Below are 22,128 nucleotides of genomic sequence, written 5' to 3' on the forward strand. Positions count from 1 at the left end.
GTCTTGATGGGAGCCCAAATATCGGCACCGTTGCTACGAGCAACTCCGGCGGTATACGATATTGGAACGAGGCATAGTCCTTGCCTTCTCAGGCTATAATGCTCTACATCCTGGAAGAAAAACCGATTTAAAATCCGACCATAATTTTCCAATGATGGCTCCCTAAATTCATGGTTCCATTGTGTTTCAACATAAATGATGACAAATGGTTGAGCATGAGAAGTAAATAGGGCTTTATGTTTACATATCCTAATTTCTTTGTGTACCTGGTTCCGCTGCATGTTTTATCGGCCCGGTTTGAAGATACGGAGCACTCAAAACCTGACCAAGGTCATAGCCATTAATAATGTTACAACGATAATTAAAATCATAACTGCAACTGGTAAATCATAAGCCATTAATAGGCTGTATATGTTCACTGAATTTTCAATTGCTGATCTTTAGAAGCATGCATTTAGAAATTGCAACTAACACCAACTAATACGCATGCTATGATAATTTAGGTAAAACGGACAAGAAAAACCGACCTTAACTTGTTCGTGAAGAAACCGTATGTATTCCATTGCTTCCAAGAGAACAGAAGCTGTATCTGTTAAAATAATTAGTATGCAGAAAGAAGAAATGAAGAGATGAAACTCTGCATTGCTAGAAACCAATTTGACATTGCAGATAAAATAATAATAGCAGAAGACGCAATCGTGACCATATTCGAGAATATAACCCCTAAAATAAGTCGAGAGAATGTAGTTTATGCCATGCGGATATAAATTAGGCATCTTCCTTCGAAAAAGGGTGAGGGATTCCTTTAGTATAACTATGAAATGACTATAGAAGAATATATATTCCTAAGAGGAGACATAAATTTGAGTAAAGAAGGCTAAATACCTTGGTGGGGATCGATAAGTCGGACTTCTGTCGTTTCGATGCCAAAGAAGTGAAACTGGTATGATCAACAGAGCAAGGGCTCCTTTTGTTTTCCATCATCGTTCCGATCTCTATCCAGTTTTCACTAATTAAAAAAAAAACAGTATCACATACTGAAATAACACCATGATCAGAAACTCATCTGACTTCATTCATCAAGCTGAACTGTCATGAAAAGGGTACCAAAGATATCAAATGCTTAAAGATGCAGATTATCGAAGAACATTCATCTTACTAATATAAGACCATCTAATCAAGAATTGAAAGCTTTGAAATCATCAGCATCTAACTAATGTGACATGAAATCATCCATGTAAGCATGATTATATAAACGGTTCAAACTTGTTTACATATTTTCCCTCAATTCTCAGCTCGTTCAAGATTCAATGCAAGAGCAAAACTAAAGCAATCAAAACCAATGACCCTCGGAATATATAAAATTCGCCGGAAAAATCGAATACCGTCGTGAACTTATAGGTATTCGTTCAATATTCATGATTATATAAATTTGGCTTTTAAGAAAATATCGTCTCGAATAATTGATGTTTTATTCTTCAAATAAGTATAAATATAATTTGGTATTCCCTAACATAAAATCATACATCGGTCATTGAATATTATTACTTATAGGTATAAGTATAATAATGAAATCTTTAATTAGGAATTCTTTTTATTATTTATATATTTTAATTTTAATTTATATATTGGAATATTATTGTTGCGTTGGTTTATAGTAGCTAGGGAGGAAAAGAGTTTAATGCAGATCCTAAGTTAACATGAACTTGAGATGTATCCTAAAGTCATTGTTGAAGATCATTTTGAACAGGCAGAGGCTACATGATGCTATAATCATGTTCTCTCCAAAGGTTTTTATAATTATAGCAAGTGGTATTGTTTGGGGTAATTAATGTCGTTGAAGTTGAACACATGCTTGGCATTGGCTTCCCATTCTTACAATAATCATGCACGATCATATTTCATTTCGGTAGTTGGGTGACTTAATTTATATGTTCATTTAATGGATGAAAAATATAACTTTATTTAAATTATTATTATAAATAAATTTTTAATATAAATATAATTATAAATGAGAATAAGTTTATCTCGTCCGTCGTTGACTGTTCACTTCTTTTGATTTAGACGGAGGTCGCATTTAGTAAAAGTATAATTGTTGGTTGGTATTTTTCTGTGAGAGAATTGAAGGGATGGGAGTCTATGTGAAGATGATTGTGGAGAACATCAACCTCTAGTTATAGCTGAGAGGTATTTATAATGATTCTAGCTGACGGTGTTAGACATACGATCATTATGACTATTCGTAGGTCAACAAGCTAAATAGATTGGGTCATTAGATCTTGAATTGTGTATTGATTGTAAAGATAACAATTAATCGATTAGATACTGATTTTATAACGTTGTGAGGGTGCTAGTCATTCTCTATATATAACCAACTTTCGAACCTATTTTTTTTATATAAATACACTACTGTTATACATAGCACCACAAGTGGATTAGTTGAGTAATTAGACCGAGACTCTTTGATATCAATCATTTTTCTAAAGAAAGTAGAAAAAACGTTAGAGAAAAAAGGTCCACATAAGTTTGAAAAGTAATACGTCCGCCGGTTCACCAGGTTCTATCACTGCAGGGCTCTATCATACTCAAAAGAAGAGTTTGATTCTGACTCTGAAGGAACGCTAGCTATATGCTTAACACATGCAAGTCAAACGTTGTTTTCGAGGAGCTAAGAATAAGGAAAAAAGGCTACTAGCTAAAGGTAGCTTGTCTCGCACAGCGGGTGAGAATTGTTTGAGGACAAAGCGGCGAATGGGTGCGTAACGCGTGGGAATCTGCCGAACAGTTCGGGCCAAATCTAAAAGTTGTTTTAATAAATAAAATATATTACAATTTTTAAACTCACATAAAGTAAAAATAATATCTCCAATGTTGCTAATAATAATTTATATATTTTCTTTTAAATCTTGAAACGTTATTGAATTTTATTAAAATAAAATAAGATATAATTTTAATAATACGACTGATCATTTAATCAAAGAGAGAATTTTAGGGACTATGTCCACAAAAAAACTCAAACATAAAATAAAATAAAAAAGAAAACTCAAAGACATAATAATAGTGAAAATATTCTTTTGAATATGACATTTATCGTTCATAGTAACCTAGTGATCGTCAATAATACTCATTTGTCTTAATTAAACTAAACGTTTTACAGATGATGGAGTAACGAACGAACCACAATAAATGTTTCGTAAAATAGATCTGAACACATCGACAAACATCAACAAAAGGGAATCTAATTACTGAAAGACCACTGACAATCACAAATCAAATACAAGTAACATAAGAACCTTTACACTATCGCAAATCTATTGGAGGGGTAGGCAAATAACGTGCTATAAGGTAAAAGAAATGTACAACAAGAACGAAATAAAATGATCAAGACTGATGTCATCGTTGACAAAATCAATAGAAAAATAGGTAGAGTTATAATAATTTTTATTTAATTATAAAATACGTGAATGCTTAAATCAATATTTGCAATCTAATGATAAGCTAAGGGACGGCAAAGAGCAATTATGTTTACAGACTATAAAGATGAATAAATCATGATTAACCTTTCCATGGCAATTTTTTACGGAATACTTTAAGTTAAAATACATTTAGAATTAAACAAACTGCATTCGAAATATCGCTCTTAAAATAAACTTATATAAAATTAAATCTGAATTAATAGTTTGAATATAAATAATTAATTAAAAAAATGTTAGAACGTGGGTGGTGTAATATCACAAACTCCAAAAGCTGCTGCGGAGAGAGACATAATGATTGGGGATGTTGGGTTAATTTCACATTGCCTGTCTCCATATTAAATAATAGTACTTGCTTATAAAACTTCACTAACAACTTCATTGTTTTTTAGGTTTAAGGATTTTTTTGTGCTTAGTGAAAAACAAAATAGAAATGTACGAATCAAGTGGTCTCCGTGATAAATGAATTATTAATATTTTTTGAGGTCTCAGGTTCAAGCACCATAGATGTCAAGGGTGTAAGCATCAATGTTGAGAGGTTGAAAATTATCTTTGTACAAATACTATTTTGTACTTACTTCGGATTAATAAAAAAATAAAATAATGAAAATTTTAATTAATCAATTTACTTCATTAACTTTAATCATATTGATTGTTATTTTTTTTGATGACATGGTTGACAGACACTATAACGATTAATATAAAAAAATCAAATTTCAACATAAACACCTTACTCTAAATCACATGCATGTATCACTCCATACGAGACTTGAGCTTTACCCAATTGAGCGATTATTGGTTTTAAAGTATATATATCTTCTAAATATTCTCAAATTATTTTACAATGAATGTCCAACCACTCTTGCAATCACTGATAATCTAATTCATGATCTCTAAGAATAACAACGATCATTTTAACCAATAAGATAAGTTGATTTGTGCCGTTTCAAAATATATTTACATACACATAAAAGTGTTGAACATAAAATTGGAAGTTGTTCTGATTTTATTGAATAGGGGATATCAAATGATATGATCTTTCCATAGACTGACAAATATTGTTTTACGGGGTCAAAAGAATACAAGTCGGATTTGCAGTCATCTTTTGCTTTTTCTACCATGTTTTGTACGACTTCGGAAACAGAAATCAGTAAACCAAAGGTGTTGAAGTGGCAACATGTTCAATTGCTGACACTCTTTGAAGTGTGTGTGAATTATGGCCCCCATCCTTAACAGCATGCACAACTACAGTCTCCTGCTCTTGTTTCTGCTTCAATAACTCCCATCTTCTGCATCATAATTCTCGCAACTTTTGGGACAATATTATCATAGTTGTCCACAGCGGGAAAAACTCGAACAAAAAAGGGAAAAAAATCGAACGTACTTGTATTAGACACCTACTCGTATCCGACACTCCCTCCCCAATCTAAGTAACATAGATGACCATAGCCATAATTTGAGGCATACATTGCTTTTCCACTATGATAAGTTGTTTAACTCATTTGAGATGGAGGGGTAGCTTACTGTGCCAGCAAATCATGGAGCTGTAGGTTAGTTTTTTGGCCCCATGAAAACTGTTGTTTGAGGCCAGTATATCAGAAACTACAATATAGTGGCTCCCAAAAAATCGGAGTTCCAGTTATGGTGCCTACTGAGTGCCTCTGTGCTTTGATTTGTTAGCAATATAGAGCCTGCTAAACTTAGTGGACCATCAGAAATGAAGTCATTGGCTATTATCAGGCTCACCTGCAGGTTTCCTGCTCCAACCGACGGAGCCAGCTTTACGTTCCCCTCGCTTTCTTTTACTCTTGGGGAAACAGATGTCTGAAGCTAGACATGATCTCAGAATTGATTGATCCTGAGACACAACGTTTTTTGTTGCGTTATTAGGCTCTGATGTTGCAACACGAGATGGGTTGGAGCTCTCTCCTACTTTCTCGGTTTGATGATGTTCCTTCATAGATTGACTGTTTCTTGCCATTAAAGCTTGTTTATCTCCGGCATTTCCTTCATTCTGTATCGGAACATTTTCCACAATCTGCAAATGCCATCAGGTATCATAATGAACCGATTCTCATTTGCCATAACTAAATCGAGAGTAGTTCATGCATGAGAAGCCGAAAAAAACATGTCAAACAGATAACAGTCTTTTATTGTGCAAAGGAGGTTGAAGCCTGCGGATAGCAGAGGAAATAACCGATGCTGGGATACGAGACCCAGACTTGCTAGATTGTTTTCGTTTTTCAGTGTTTTAACCTATGCCTCCGGAAATCTTTGCAATGAATTATCATATATCTAGGGGAAAGAAAATGCAGATCAGTTAAGCTTACTTTCAGTTCAAAATAAAAATCGATGGCGTTATCTTATCTGGTAAAACATCAGCCAAGAATACACATGTAGTTCTGTATGTTAAAAGGGCTTACATCTTCGCACGAGTCTACAAGTGGTGGCTGGTGGCAGGTAACTTCAGCAAACGACAATAATCCAACAGTGCTTTCGATTATATCAGGAACATGGAAAGCCTCTCCATAACTTGAAATGGCACATGCAGGAATAACCATATCTCCAGCATATTCGCAAATTTGTTGAGTTGAGTTAAATGTAGGTCCGACAGATATTGTGTCTCCGTTGCCAGCTGACAACGTAGGGCTAGGGGCGACGCTGGTTTGAGCATCACAAGCAGCACGGAAGCTTAAATTCTCAGAGGAAGAGAACTTCGAGACATTTTTTGACATAATTTGATTGAATTGATTCCCGAGTTTCTGAACCTTAGCATGCACAATTTCAATCTTCCTAAGTACTTGCTCCAAGGAATTATTTTCATCTCTGAACTCGAAAAGCAATTGATCGTTATTAATGCCGGATTTATCATTGCAATCTGTATGTTGGTCCATATCAGCTGCACCAAGCAATGACAAAGATCACTTCACAATCAAAACTAAGAGAAACCAAAATCTACAAAAACGTAGCAGAATAAAGGAAAAGCTCGTACCAAAATACAAAAATAAGTTATGACATGACATGTATGAGGCTATATCGGTTACTTCTTCAATTCTCTTTCTTCTCCTCCGCTTGATGGCCTTTTTACGGTTATACTGACTAGAAAATGGCAATGATTTTGAACCAAAACCTTCCAGTGCAGATTGATCAATTCCAAGAAACTTTCTCTTATTGAATGCTGAAAGTTCTCTGGTGTATTTTCCTGCTTGAGACTCGATTTGTTTGATTCTCAGTTCTTTCCATTTGTAGCGCCACATGAGAGGCCGAATGAAGTTCCTCCAATGGCTTGTCAGCCTCTTCTTCCTGAAGGGCAAGTACGAAATAAGATTACGACATGTCTGCTTGCTATGCAAAGTGAAAATTGATTTGAATCACGTAATGTTTCAATGAATAAAGATTTGGATGGAACAAATCAAAAACTGAAGAATTTACCACAGGAAATCTTTAGTTGTAGCCAAATATTGACTGTATACACATACATAAATACATGCATATCCAAATTATTGATATGCTCAAACATATATATAAGGATTAAAAGGTCGTAAATATGGAAAGAAAGCAAACCTTATATGAAACACACTACTAAATGGTTCGTTAGCAGATGCAAAAGCAGCATCACCAACGAACTGAGATTCGACTTCAGCATCACTCAATCCAGAACATTTATCGGTATCAGATGCGGTGTCAGCAAATGAGCTGGAACATTCAGTTGCATCCGGATCCTCAATTTTAACTGTTGTAGTGTCATTATTATTTGTGCATCCTATTATATCAACCTCGACATCCTCGGGAGCCTTATTTTGTTTATGCCTCACAACCTCCATGTTATCAATGCTCTCTTTGCACTTATTCATCCACCTTAAACAAAGCTATCCAAGGGAACCGTCTTCTCCTTGTCAGCTGCAGCTTTTGCAGCACAATGTAGTTTATTACCTGGATTAACATCCATCAGTATCCGTTCAGAAGCCATACAACAGTCATAGTACCAAAAAGCAATGCACCAAAGACGATGGCTCCATGGTTCACCTTCATGCTGATTAAAAACCAGCTTATATTAAATTTCAAAAACTCAAATCTTCCAAAATCAAATGTGCGCGTGAACTAAAAGATAAACACAGCTAGATTATTAGCTAATTCGGTAATTAAACAAGGCGGGAATAGCACAAATGATTTTGATCAAAGGAGGTAAATGAAAAGAAGAAGAAAAAAAGAAATGAAATTAGAGAATTCCCCCACAGGAAGTTAGAACTATAAGACAATGCAGAAGCCATTAAATGTATACCATCATTAATTTCATATGACCATGTAAGATGAAAGAAATCAGTGATTATGCAGATACATAAGGCAAATTGTATAAAACGCTACCATATTTGAAGCCTGGAATCCAACTATCATAAAAAATGCATTTCTATTATTGAATTTTGAATTTGAAACAAGACATCAGAAAGAGTTTGTTGAACAAATATTCCAAATTTTAGTAACAGCTGACTAAGTTCTTCAATTATCAGAAACCATTCCAGACATTGCAGTGTTTGTTAGCTCAATTGAATTTTGAATTAAATACAATACAAGATAACAAATATGAACAAATTTAAGAATTTGGTGACTAATTTGCCAAAAAAAAAGAACGAAATGGAAGAAACTTATTTTGCAGAAACTGGAGGGAGAGGGTGTTGGAAATAAAACGCTCACACAAACAACTTTTATTGAAACTCAAACAAATATTACAAGAGTACTCTAACTCGAAAACAAGAACTACAACTCACTCTTATAAGACTTTGCTTCTTCACTCACTTAGAAGCTCTTAATTTTTCTTGATGCTTAAAACTAAAATGGGAAGGGGTATTTATACTACTCAAGAACAATCCTACACCACACAAATAAACTAATTTAAACCATTACAAATTCAACAAATATTTAACTCTCACCTAACTAAATTGATGTAAGCAATGACATCATTAATTAAATGATGTAAGCAATGACATCTTTAATTAAATGATGTAAGTAATGACATCAATTTAGTTTGGGTTTGGGTTTAGGCTCCCATAATGGATCAAGTTTATGATCCAACACCCTCCCTTAAACTTGATCTCGTGACCCCTAGTAGGTTCCTTAATCTTAAGAAGTCTTCGCTGGTCAGTGGCTTGGTAAAAATATCAGCAACTTGATCTTGTGACTTCACATATTCAACTTCCACATCTTTTCTTGCAACACACTCCCTTATATAGTGGTAGCGAATATCAATGTGCTTGCTTCGATCATGGAATACTGGATTCTTCGCTAAGGCAATGGCTGACTTGTTGTCGACACAAACCTTGGTAGGCTCTTCTTGTATCAAACCAATCTCCTTCAATAGATTTCTAAGCCAAATTGCATGACAAACACATGAGGTAGCAGCAACATATTCCGCTTCACAAGTGGACAATGTGACAATCGGTTGTTTCTTTGACATCCATGTGAATGCAATATCTCCCATGAAAAATACGAATCCAGTAGTGCTCCTTCGATTATCTATGTCTCCACCCCAATCACTATCGCTATATCCAACAAGCTTGTAATCATTAGAAACTGAATAGAACAAGCCAAAGTCAATTGTACCTTTCAGATAGCGAAGAATTCTCTTTGCAGCTTTAAAATGGATGGTTGTTGGGGATTCCATGTAGCGACTAACCAATCCAACTGCGTGAAGAATATCGGGTCTCGTGCAAGTTAGATAGCGTAGACTTCCTACCAAACTTTTGAAGAATGTTGGATCTACACTTTCGCCTTCTTCATGTTTGGTCATCTTGATCCCGTATTCTGCCGGTGTGCTTATTGGCTTACAGTTCTCCATCTTGAACTTCTTCAGTATCTCCTTTGCATAGCTTTCCTGTGAAATGAAAATTCCATCATTTTGTTGCTTAACTTCAATGCCAAGGTAGTACGCCATGAGCCCCATGTCTGTCATCTCGAATTCTTTCATCATCACATCCTTGAATTCATTAAACATGCTTGGGTTGCTTCCAGTGAAGATCAAATCGTCCACGTAGAGGCACACGATCAAATATCTTCATCTTTGATCTTGATATATAGAGCATGCTCGTAGGGACATTTGTTGAAACCATTCTCTTGGAAGTACTTGTCGATTCGGCTATTCCATACCCTTGGTGCTTGTTTTAGCCCGTAAAGAGCCTTCTTCAACTTCAACACCTTGTCTTCATGCCCTTTGACTTCATAGCCTGATGGTTGCTGAATGTAAAGTTCCTCTTCAAGAACTCCATTTAGGAAGGCGGACTTTACATCCATCTGTTGTATCTTCCACTTGTTTTGAGCTGCCAAAGAAATGATTAGTCTGATAGTCTCCAATCGAGCAACAGGAGCAAATACCTCATCATAGTCAATTCCAGACTTTTGACTATAGCCTTTAGCAACTAGCCTCGCCTTGTGCCTTTCAATCTCTCCTTTGGCATTTTGCTTTGTTTTGTACACCCATTTGACACCTATCGCCTTATGTCCCTTGGGAAGTGAGGTAAGTTCCCATGTGTCATTCTTCTCGATGGCCTTGATTTCTTCGTCCATCGCATCTCTCCATTTCTTTTCTTGTACCGCTTCTTGAAAGCTCACTGGTTCACAATCGGCAAACAAACAAATAATGTAAGATTATCTTGTCGTTCAGTTACCTCATAGAGATCTCTAAGGCTTCTTGTGCGTTGCACAACTCTTTCACTTTGACTCCCACTTGACGATGATGAAGGTGATGAGTCTCCTTGAGTGGTTGATGTTGGTGAAGTGAGTGGAGTTGCAAGCTCTTGTTGAGATTCATCTAGTTGTTCCCCCATTGTCTGCTCATCTTCTTCAAACTGAGGAAAGAAATTGAAGTCATCTGTATGAGAGTTAAAATCCCATTCTCCTTCTTCGTTGAAGACCACATCTCGACTAATCACAACTTCTTATTGTCTGGATTGTACAACTTATAGCCCTTCGAATTAGCATCATAGCCGATGAAGATAAAACTCTCGCTTTTATCATCAAGCTTCGTTCTTCTCTCGTCTGGTACGTGAACATGGGCTATACTTCCAAAGGTTCTCAAGTGGGAAATGCCAGGCTTTCTTCCACTCCATGCCTCTTGCGGTATCTTTCCCCATACACTTCTTGTTGGAGATCGATTTGACAAGTAGACTGCACACGATACTGCTTCCGCCCAAAATTCTTTGGGTAGTTTCTTGCTTTTGAGCATGCTTCGTGCCATGTCGAGGATTGTTCTATTCTTTCTTTCTGCCACACCATTTTGCTGGGGGGATCTAGGAACTGTCATTGGTCGACGAATTCCATTTGCTTCACAGAACTCTTGAAACTCCCTGGAAGTAAATTCTCCACCTCGATCGGATCTCATGGCTTTGATCTTTCTACCGCTTTCTCTCTCCACTGCTGCTTTGAACTTCTTGAAGACTTCAAAAACTTCTGACTTCTGTTTCAAGAAATATACCCAGGTTTTTCTTGAAAAATCATCAATGAAGAGAAGAAAATAGTTATTGTTACCGAGAGAGCTTGGCTTGATCGGTCCACACACATCGGTATGGATGAGCTCAAGTGGCTTCTTAGCTCTTGTCTCTGACTCCTTTGGAAAGCTTTTCCTGAATTGTTTCCCGACTAGACACCCTTCACAGAGTTGGTCAGGATGGTTGATGTGAGGTAGTCCTTTCACCATCTCCTTCTTAGATAATAGCTCTAGACCTCCAAAATTGAGATGCCCAAATCGAAGATGCCAAAGCCATGATGCATCTTTGTAGCAAGCTTTCAGGCACTTTGCAACATCATTTTGTATGTTGATCAAGAACATTCTATTCTTTGACATCGGCACTTTAGCAATGAAGTTATTCTTATCATCTTTTATAGAAAGATTATAATTATTCATATGAATATCATAACCTTTCTCTACTAGTTGCCCTAAACTTAAAATGTTACTTTTCATATTGGGCACATAGTAGACATTTGAAATAAATTGATGTCTCCCATCTTTCAAACGGATAAGAATGTTACCTCTCCCTTTCACTGCTATTGTGGAATCATCTCCAAACGAAACATTTCCACTTACTGACTCGTCTAGCTCCACAAACATGTCTTTCCTTCCACACATGTGATTGCTTGCACCACTGTCAAGATACCAGGAATTTGCTTGGCCACCATCAGTTTCCTTTCGTGCTAGAAGAAGAGTTTCTTTGCCATCTGTCTTTTCCTCCACGTAATTGGCCTTCTCCTCAAATTTGTTGTTGGGAGCTCTACATTCTGAAGCATAATGCCCAAATTTTTGACAATTATAACATCGAATTTGAGATTTGTCATACTTTGAGTTTGGATTAATTCTTCCACGGCCTCGTTTTGAGCTTTCTCCTTTCTCATAGTTGTTGTTGGAATTGTTATTGTTGTAATTCCAGCCTCGTCCACGACCTCGACTTCCACCTCGTCCATGGCCTCTACCTCTGCCTTGGCCACGTTGGTTTCTATCATTGCGTTGGCTCTCATGCATATCCTTGAGTGCAGCTTGAGGAGTTGCTCAGTAAACTCATGCTTCTTTTTATGCTTCTCTTCGTATGCTTGCAATGATCCTTGGAGCTGTTCGATCTTCATTTCTTCCAAGTCTTTAGTTTCTTCAATCGTCACGACGATGTGCTCAAATTTGGGATCCAACGAACGGAGTATCTTCTCTATTATCCTCACATCGTCTAACTTTTCACCATTTCTTTTTAATTGATTAGAAACAGCTACTACTCTTGAGAAATAATCTGAAATAGACTCAGATGCTTTCATGTTTAAGGATTCGAATTCACCTCTTAATGTTTGGAGACGAACCTTCTTCACTTGCTCGGATCCTTTATAAGAGGTTTGCAGCTTCTCCCACGCTTCCTTGCTAGAGCTTGCACTTGAAATCTTTTCAAAACCATCATCATCTAATGCTTGATAGATGAGGTAGAGAGCCTTCTTGTCTCTCTTTCTTGAATCCTTCAAAGTTGTCTTTTGATCTGGTGTAAGAGTAGCAAAAACATCATCATCCGCAGGCTCATTATAGCCTTTCTCTATGATATCCCACACATCTTGTGATCCAAGAAGTGCCTTCATTTTGATACTCCAATTGTCGTAGTTGTTGTTGTTGAGTGTCGGAACTTGGAATGGTGCCATACCATTTGCCATATCTCTCAATATAATGAGATTTTGTAAAATCCGATTGCACGGATGAATCCGGAACGATGAAAAAAAACTTTGGAGGGACTTGGACAACTCGGTCAAGGGCTCCAACTCGGCTGAATCGGCTCAATTCAGTGAGTCAACTCGATTTTCTGGCAGCAGTCTTCCGGCGGTGCGTGGCGGTGCGTCAGAACTCAGATTGAGAAAATTCTGGCGGCGGCGTATTCCTCTCGTCGAGACCTTCGATCTTTCCAACTCGCTCTGATGCCACTTTGTTGGAAATAAAACGCTCACACAAACAACTTTTATTGAAACTCAAACAAATATTACAAGAGTACTCTAACTCGAAAACAAGAACTACAACTCACTCTTATAAGACTTTGCTTCTTCACTCACTTAGAAGCTCTTAATTTTTCTTGATGCTTAAAACTAAAATGGGAAGGGGTATTTATACTACTCAAGAACAATCCTACACCACACAAATAAACTAATTTAAACCATTACAAATTCAACAAATATCTAACTCTCACCTAACTAAATTGATGTAAGCAATGACATCATTAATTAAATGATGTAAGCAATGACATCTTTAATTAAATGATGTAAGTAATGACATCAATTTAGTTTGGGTTTGGGTTTAGGCTCCCATAATGGATCAAGTTTATGATCCAACAGAGGGGGCAATAGAGCAGTAAAGCAGCATCTCAAAAGAAAAAGCTAACAATGGAAAATTCAAAGAAATCCTCCACCTTCCTCAAATTTGTAATTCAGATATCATCATGCAAGTAAAGCTCATGTCAACATGCATGCATGCGTCATGATATTCATATTCATATTCACATACATGATACATGATACATGCTCCCACATACATGAGAAGTAAGAAATGATCATGAAAGTAGAAATAGCAAAAGAAATATATTCCAAGCTATACTCAAACAACCCATTAAGATAAAACAAGAAAGTAAACAAACGAAGAAAAAACAAAAACCCAGAAAGAAACAAAAACAAAATAAGGCAAAAAAAAACTTTCCTTCTCCTGAAAACAGTACCCATCACATATTATGTTGGTATATACGTATAAAAGTACGTATAAAGAAATGCATAAGAACCTATGAAGAAACAGAGAGAGGGAATGTACCAACGAGGTAGAGGCAGAGGGAGAGAGAGAGAGAGAGAGAGAGAGTGAAGAAGAAAAAGAAAAAGAAAAAGAAGGCGGCGAGAAAGAGAAATGAGGAAGTTAACGTTGTAGTAAAATAAAACCTAAAGAGATCTACTTTTAGTTTTGTCTTATTACTGTGTATACTCTTGTAAATTACACTATACTTACCGCTTTTGCCGATGATTAACTTCGTTAAACTTAATTATCAAAAAAATTTGTTAAAGTTATTTAAATTAACGTTTAAATTTAATTGTAAATATTTATAACATTAAATAATTTAAATTTAGATGATTCTTATGATTATACATTATGTATATATATTTTTCATATATGATATACATATATCATGTAAAGTTGAAGGATCTGATTTAAACTTGAAAATCAATCCACTAGTTACGAAAATATTTGAGTTATTCAAATCCTATTTTATACTCAAATTTTATTTGAAATTCTTTCGAGTCAATTTTATAAAATTACAAGTCAAATTAAATCTAATCGAATTGTTTTTAAAAAAAATATATAAAATTACTAGTCGAATCAAATCAAGTTGAAAATTTTAATTTTTAATCGAATCAAATTTTACTCTCTCATACATAAAGAGGTTCCCCTTTCTTTTACATTTGACTTTTTTATGCCTTAATGCAAAAATAAATCTCTAAACTATATAACGTTAACTTTATGTCTAATTTTTTTCCGCTCAAAATGAATGTCTAACATCTTTAACGTTACATCTTTAAATACATATATAGTAAAGTTCGTTAAAGAATACTATTACGACAAATGTAATTACTTTATTTTTATTTTTTAAAATTAAAATAATATTATTATTTTATCATCCATCATAGAAGGAGTTATTGAGCTTGCAGTAACATCACTATTAGTTTATCGGCCATTTCCAACATAGTGTATATATATATATTATAAATCCAACATAGTATATAGAAAGAATGAATAAGTGATCTTAACAGTTAAAAAAATATTTTTTAAATAATTCAAAAAATTTCAAATATATATTATATTATAATTACCTATACTAACAAAAAAAAGTATAGAAAGAAAATTAGTTTCATTTTCCATGCCTCCAGGTAATATTTTTCTAAAATATTAAAGCCTTATTTTCTTTGTTTGTATTTTTTTCAACATTTTCACTATTGGGTATTATAATTTACAGATTTAATGTAAAAATAAAAACTCAAAGTACACTCTAAGTTATTTTAAGGGCTTAAATTAATTTTAAGTGCTTAAAGAATTTGTAGTTAAAATTAAGTACTTATTGTTTTCGACGTAAGACTTTTAAGTGTTTGGACTATAACAACTGTTAAATTCAATCGTTATCTGACACGTGCCAAACTTATGAAAATTTAAAGTTTTTTATTTTAAAATAAAAAATATATTAAATTATTTATAAAAAACCTAATTTTTTCTTAAATCTAAAAAAAATCCTAATTTCTAAAACCCTTATTTAAAATCCTTTTACCCATGCCGGTCGCCGCCGGTATTGCCTTGGTTATCTCCCTTTGTCATTGACGACTTCATCTAATCAGATTCCAACGCACAACGGGAGAAATCGTCATCCTTAGCCAAATCACCTAGTCACTGCAATCATTCATTTTTCACTGCAATCGTCGCTTGAAACATGGGGGTTTAACCGTTGGGTGTTTGAGCAGTCGCACATTGCTGGGATTTTGAGTGATTGACGGCGTTGATAGAGACCGACAATAATAAGGGGATTGAAATTAAGATTTTTTAGAATTTTGAGATTTTTTATAATTTCAAAAAAAAATTTATGTTTTTTAAAAAACTAAATTATATATATATATATAACACTTGTTAGATAATAGTTGAATTTAATGATTGTTACGACATATGCACCTAAATGTGTAATGAAGAAAATAGTAGACACTTATTTTTAACAAAAAAATAGAGACCTAAAACGAATTTAAGATATATTTTGAAAACTTATTTTTTCATTAAACCTAACTTACATGAGACTTTCAGTTGAGAATATAAAGTGATGCAATTATAAGAGATAATAATATATTTTATTTTCGGTAAGTGTTTGTGTATTAAATTTAAATTAATGAGATGGTAACACATATCAGTATTTCATTGGATTACGATTATTAAAAAATATTAACATGTCATTATATTTGTACATGTGACACTACGACATCAACATGTAATGTTATGTAAGTCTGTTACATAATCTCAAGACGTTGATAGTAAATTAACTAGCATTTTGATAAATGGATGGAGTCTTTTGTCTTAAAATAAAATGTTGAAGACTAAAGAGCTTTAAAAAATAACAAAGATTAAAATGATTAATATTTTGTTAAATATTAAAAGTATTTTTTTATTATTATGTCACATATGTGTGTTAAATCAGGTTAGATATAGATTTTAACCTATAATATTATTATGTCATAGCGTTACAAAATCTAGACTAAATTGAGTAATAAAATAATAATTTAAGTAGTAAAATAATTATTAAAAAATAGTAAATTAAAAAAATGATTTAAAAAGCTTATAATAAAGTTAAAAAATTACAATTTAAGAGTGTCAAAGTTGTAATTTAGGAGCACACCGCCGCTCACTGTTGATTTAAGACGCTTTCATGTTTGGGTTTTAGGGTTTTATTTTACGTGGTTTATTTCTTCTGCTTCTGTCTCTGAACCAAAAATGGCTGCTCAGACCGACAAAGAGATCGAAGAGATCCTCACCGCTCATCTCGAACAACAAAAAATCGATGTAACTTTTTCTTTTCCACTCGTTCATTTTGATTTCTTCTTTTTTTATTATTGATTTTCATTTTCTCTCCTTTCGGGGTTCACATTCCGAGCAACCTGTAGTTGAAGATGATGACGACGACGAAGAAGACGGCGACGAGGAGGATGATGACAACGATGAAGATGATGCCGACGGTAAATTTTCCTATTTCAGTAATATCTTGTTCATTTGTTAAAAAATTGATTTGGAGTGAAATATATGTTACAGTATTTGGTTAAATTCTGTTTGCTTAGTTGTTATTTTAATATAATTCAATTGATATATGTATGGTGATATGTAAGCAAATTTTAAATGCTTTAAGATAAGCTAGCTGGATCATTAGTCACAGGCTAATGCAGCTTGAATTTGTGGTTATGTACCAACTTCACTTCCTAGTCAAGTTGATATTCAGTATTTCAACCGGTTGATTTAGCTCAATTCTTGTGCTTCAATATTTGGTTTTAGCTTTTCGAATCTTGAATTTTGCTCGAGCTTCAGATCAAGCTTATACTGCTTTAATTTGGATCGGATCAATTACATTCCTGCATTTGGACCATATTATATTAGTGCTACTGATATGAATCATAACCTGTAGAACTGCATGTCTAGTTGTCCCCTCCTCGATTTTTACCTATGGGTTGATACAAAATGAGCTCTGTTGTAGTTTCTTAAATTGTTATTTCGATGAATTTAGATACTGTCTCATGTTCATCGATGACAATATTGAATTGTCAATGCATAAAGTTCTTAGTTTATTCTTTGTATACCTCATAGCAACTTCATTTGTACCAGCGACATCTATTATTTACCAATTAATGCATTACATGTTCCGTGGATCACTGTGTAAAAATATTGAAAAGCATGTTAATGGAGAACTGCTCTTTATATAAATGAGTGATGCATGGATGGTTGTTATTTCTTCACTTGTATTTGTTCAGAGGTTCATTTTTTTGTCCCTATTGTATGTACTGTTAGGCCATCTTGATGGAGAAGGAACTGGTAGGTCAAAGCAAAGCAGAAGCGAAAAGAAGAGTCGCAAAGCTATGTTGAAGCTCGGGATGAAACCAATTCCAGGTGTTAGCCGAGTCACCGTCAAGAAGAGCAAAAATGTCAGCCCCCTTTCCATAGTGTTAAACCATTCATTACTTCCCTGCCTCGTATGTTACTAGATGATAACTGATTTTACCGTTGAATTCAGATCTTATTTATCATTTCAAAGCCGGACGTCTTCAAGAGCCCCACGTCAGATACCTATGTTATATTTGGAGAGGCTAAGATTGAGGACTTGAGCTCACAATTGCAGACTCAGGCTGCCGAGCAATTTAAGGCTCCTGATCTTAGCCACGTGGTGTCTAAACCTGAGTCGTCATCAGCCTTGGCTCAGGAAGATGAAGAAGTTGATGAAACGGGAGTTGAGCCAAAGGACATTGAGTTGGTGATGACACAAGCGGGAGTCTCCAGGTCCAAGGCTGTCAAGGCACTCAAGGCTGCCGATGGGGATATCGTTTCAGCTATAATGGATCTGACTACGTAAGAATGGTGTTTGCTAGTGATATGTGATGGATTTTAGAGTTGTTGCTTTAGGTTGGATATCTTATTTTCTTTCCTTTTTTTTCTTCAAAATTTTCCTTATTATTTTTTCAAATGTTATATTTTCTTGTTATTTTTGACGTAAAAACCATATGGGAGTGCATCTTTGATATCAAGTTATGGTTGGTTAGAAACCCTTTTCAGCTGCCCAGATTTTCTAAAGCTTTTGCCTTCCATATTTTCATCCTTGAAAACCTTTTCAGATTTAGATCTTAAAACGTGAATTTAAATTTTTGGGTAAACTACCCCAAATAGTCATTGAACTATGGGGTCAATTTTACTTTGACCATTAAACTATTAAAATGTTATAAATCAAATTATTTAATAAAGTAAATTTGTACAAGTATATTTTTATTTCTTATTATTTATATATTTTATTAATTTAATTTAATTTTAATTTAATAAATCTAATCTACTAATCGTCTGATACGTTGAAATGAGAAAAGAGAGGAGGTGAATCATACCTAGAGCATTAGGGAGAGTATAAGGTAAAACGCCTAAAATAAGGAGCCATTGAATAAGATTTTCTTAAGGATAGATTTTCTTAAGGATAGAATAATAATTGTTTGATAAGAAAAAAGAAATAAAGAAAAATGAGTTTTTGGTTGTCAATTTAAAATGTTACATATTCGATAAGAAGAATGGTTTCAACTTAAAATGTTATCACTATTTCTCGAATGAAAAAGATTTTAAACTCATGATACCTTTTTAGGTTTAAACCTAAAAAAATACGTGAACTACATGATTTATTATAAACATCGTAACATTTTAGGTTATAACTTAAAATGTTATCTATTCTAATCGAAAAATTTACTTGTGGAAAACGGTTATAACCTAAATGTTACATTTGTTTTTCAAATGAAAAAAATCTCTAAACTTATGATAACATTTTACGTATTCGTTAAGTGATCGATTTGTTATAAAACGATAACATTATTGATGATTTTATTATGTTTTAAACTTTAGTGCTAAAAGACGAAACCTATTCATACTTAAGTGATAATTATGCAGTTTACCCAAAATTGAAAAGAAGTCACCGTCTTAAATCGGGTGAAACTCGGAAGCACTTCCAACTCAAATAATTCTTACAACAAAGCTTCCCGTCTCTCTTTCGACAGGTAATCGCCTCTTGTCTGTGTTCATTTCGAATTTAATAATTTCTTCTCTCTCTTTTGTATGCAACATAACCCTAATCTCTTAGTTAATTTATGTATTTTCATTGATTTTTTGCTTGCATAGCGAAGTCATGGATTAATGAGTATCTCCTGGTTCAGAAAAAAAGGATTCTTTTTGTTTTGTTCTAAAAGGTTTATTTTTGTGTAATTTGGTTTCGTGTATGCCATTGTTTTGTGCATAAAAAAGTAAGGATGGAGAAAAATGAAGTGGGTATTTATTGAATTTTGTATAATTTTGTTTCACATTGGATATTTGGTTTGTGCATAAACTAGTTAATGATTATAAAACTGAAGTGGGTATCACTGGGTTCTGTGGAAAAAAAGAAGAGAATTTTGGTTGAAAAAGCTTCAGTTTTTCATTTGTAATGGAAGAATGGACGAGTATAAACACGGTTCTACCAAATTTAAGGGATAAATCTAAAGTTTTGGATGTAAAACCGCTACGTACTTTGGTTCCTCAGTTCCCAACTGTGTCTAACGGTCCGCCTTTCGTTTGTGCTCCTCCTAATGGCCCCCTTCCGTCGGGGTTTTCGCCATTTTCCCCCTTTAGCATATCACAAGGATCTCATTCAATGCCTGGTCTTAACCAAAACGAGTTCTATCCTGCTGTGCCGATTCAGTTATTTAGAGCGGAACCATCGGCTTCTAATGGCCAAAATGCGCATGAACATAAGTCAGTTGGGTTGAGTTCCGTTAAAAATAAAGCGAACAAAAGGAAAGTTTTTGAGTTTGCATTCACCGCTGTTACTGATTTAAATCTTGGAATTAGTTTATCTGAGCGAGATGACGGGAACAGGGAATTGGTTGAAAATGTGCTTTGGAGGTTTGATGCACTTAGGAGAAAGCTTAGCCAAATGGAAGACAGTGCTGAACCGCATTCTGGGATTATTAAGCGTTCGGTGCTTAAAGCTAGCAACATAATGATGAGCAAAGGGGTGCGAACTAACGCGAGAAAGAGAATCAGAGTCATTCCTTGTGTTGAAATCGGGGACATTTTCTTCTTCCGATTGGAGTTGTGCTTAGTGGGGTTGCATGCTCAGTGCATGGCTGGAATTGACCCCATGTCTATGAAGGGTGATTTAGAGGGGAGAACGAGTGGCTGTAAGCATCATTTCATCTGGAAAGTATGATGATGATGTCGAAGATCCTGATATTTTGGTATATACTGGTCATGGTGGGAATGCCAGTGCCCAGTGGTGATAAAGAAGCATCCGATCAGAAGCTTGTGAGGGACAATCTTGCTTTGGAAATGAGCTTGCATCGAGTCAATGAAGTAAGAGTCATTCGAGGTTTCCAGGATACCTCCCACCAAACGTCGAAGGTCTATGTATACGATGGGCTTTACAAGGTCCAGCAGTCATGGATGGAGAAGGGAAAATCGAGTTGTAATATGTTCAAGTATAAACTAGTTAGGATCCCTAGGCAAAAAGACGTTTTGCGACTTGAAAATTGATTCAGAAATGGAAAGGAGGTTTATCTTCAAGAGATGGACTTGTACTTCCCGACCTCACTTCCGGTGCAGAAAGCATACCCGTTTCACTTGTGAATGAGGTTGATGATGAAAAGGGCCCCGCTCATTTCACTTATTTATCTACGATCAAATACTCAAAATCATTCAAGTTAGTGTAACCTTCTTTTGGTTGCGATTGTCGTGAAGCGTGTCTAGCCGGAAACTCAAACTGCTGCTGCATTAAAAAGAATGAAGGTGATTTACCTTACACGGCGTACGAGATTATAGTTTGTCGAAAACCCATGATATATGAATGTGGCTCCTTGTGCCACTGCCTTCCTAACTGCAAAAATAGGGTTACACAGACTGGCTTCAAGGTTCACTTCGAAGTTTTTAAGACGAAAGATAGGGGTTCGGGTCTGTGATCATGGGACCCTATTCGTGCAGGTACATTCATTTGTGAATATGCAGGTGAAGTAATTGACGAAACTAACACAAGGCAGGACGGGATAGACGGCGAAAGCAATGAGTACGGTTTTCAGACAAATCGAGTCTATGAATCCTTCAAGTGGAATTACAAAACTAAATTAGAAGGAGAGGAAAGTTCCGACACTGCTGAAGATTACGATATGCCATCTCCCCTAACCATAACTTCAAAGAACAGTGGAAACGTTGCTCGATTTATGAATGATAGTTGCTCTCCAAACGTTTTCTGGCAGCCGATCATGTATAAACATAACCATGAAGTTCTCCTCCATATTGCTTTCTTTGCTAAGAGACATACCCCTCTGATGACAGAGCTGACATACGATTACGGCATTCCACACTCAGATGAGAGCGAAAGCAACGGAGCGGATTATGGAAAAAAGAAATGCTTATGTGGATCGCCGAAATGCCAAGGCTATTTTTATTGAGGACAAGCAATACTTTTGAGAATCACTCATCTTTGTCTAATAAAGTAACTCTTATGTATTTCCTTTTTAGTTTTCATAGGTAGTTGTAGGGATGCAGATCGTTCTTCTTATTCCCTTTACATGCAGAATTGACCAGGAATAGAAAGTTCGAAACCAGATACGGAGGTGTTTTCCGTATCCAGGGATTTAAATAGTGGCCGTTTTATAACAGTTTTGGTGCCCTCTAAAATCGTTATTGCATGATCGTGATACTCTAATAACGGTTTTGGTAACCCTTTACAGGCTTGAAGTTTGCGTGACTGTTCTTTTACCGGACTCTTTGCCAGGGAATTGGCTGTTTGTTTGTATGTTTAAATACATATCAAGGCTACCTTGCATTTTTTAATGGAAAATGGTAATCAAAGTTCAAATGGAAAGAAAAATTTGATCGCTTAAA

The 22,128-nt window shown here is 35.0% G+C and overlaps 2 protein-coding genes, 1 long non-coding RNA gene and 1 pseudogene across 3 annotated transcripts; 2 read left to right on the forward strand and 2 right to left on the reverse strand.

The window, feature by feature from the left end:
* Positions 1 to 283: 283 nt before the first annotated feature.
* LOC120168899 lies at positions 284 to 1,385 on the reverse strand. Its single transcript, XR_005520614.1, has 4 exons — positions 1,275 to 1,385; positions 886 to 1,009; positions 528 to 589; positions 284 to 321 (listed from the first exon to the last, which is right to left on the reverse strand). It is a non-coding gene; the product is annotated as an uncharacterized LOC120168899 (long non-coding RNA).
* Positions 1,386 to 4,980: 3,595 nt separating this feature from the next.
* LOC120168929 lies at positions 4,981 to 7,512 on the reverse strand. Its single transcript, XM_039177182.1, has 4 exons — positions 7,038 to 7,512; positions 6,490 to 6,776; positions 5,897 to 6,372; positions 4,981 to 5,511 (listed from the first exon to the last, which is right to left on the reverse strand). Exons 1-4 carry the CDS (start codon positions 7,325 to 7,327, stop codon positions 5,197 to 5,199), a joined length of 1,368 nt encoding a protein of 455 aa, XP_039033113.1. The 5' UTR covers positions 7,328 to 7,512; the 3' UTR covers positions 4,981 to 5,196.
* Positions 7,513 to 16,420: 8,908 nt separating this feature from the next.
* LOC120168893 (nascent polypeptide-associated complex subunit alpha-like protein 1) lies at positions 16,421 to 18,118 on the forward strand. The gene is made up of 4 exons (XM_039177160.1): positions 16,421 to 16,543; positions 16,629 to 16,718; positions 17,539 to 17,672; positions 17,762 to 18,118. Exons 1-4 carry the CDS (start codon positions 16,477 to 16,479, stop codon positions 18,095 to 18,097), a joined length of 627 nt encoding a protein of 208 aa, XP_039033091.1. The 5' UTR covers positions 16,421 to 16,476; the 3' UTR covers positions 18,098 to 18,118.
* A 1,575-nt stretch (positions 18,119 to 19,693) lies between these two features.
* LOC120168930 lies at positions 19,694 to 21,883 on the forward strand (annotated as a pseudogene).
* The last annotated feature ends 245 nt before the right edge of the window (positions 21,884 to 22,128 follow it).

This window comes from Hibiscus syriacus, unplaced genomic scaffold, assembly GCF_006381635.1.
Source record: "Hibiscus syriacus cultivar Baekdansim isolate YM2019G1 unplaced genomic scaffold, ASM638163v2 tig00111741_pilon, whole genome shotgun sequence".
Classification (NCBI taxonomy): Eukaryota; Viridiplantae; Streptophyta; class Magnoliopsida; order Malvales; family Malvaceae; genus Hibiscus; species Hibiscus syriacus.

Bases quoted from the DNA above. Each gene is read 5' to 3' on its own strand.
- LOC120168929 (XM_039177182.1), bottom strand. From the start codon at position 7,327: ATGAATAAGTGCAAAGAGAGCATTGATAACATGGAGGTTGTGAGGCAT. The intron at 6,373-6,489 runs GTCATAACTTAT...TGCTTGGTGCAG, and splicing joins TATAGCCTCATACATGTCAT to CTGATATGGACCAACATACA. The intron at 5,512-5,896 runs GTAAGCCCTTTT...TGGCATTTGCAG, and splicing joins TTGTAGACTCGTGCGAAGAT to ATTGTGGAAAATGTTCCGAT.
- LOC120168893 (XM_039177160.1), top strand. From the start codon at position 16,477: ATGGCTGCTCAGACCGACAAAGAGATCGAAGAGATCCTCACCGCTCAT. The intron at 16,544-16,628 runs ATGTAACTTTTT...TTCGGGGTTCAC, and splicing joins TCTCGAACAACAAAAAATCG to ATTCCGAGCAACCTGTAGTT. The intron at 17,673-17,761 runs GTCAGCCCCCTT...CGTTGAATTCAG, and splicing joins CCGTCAAGAAGAGCAAAAAT to ATCTTATTTATCATTTCAAA.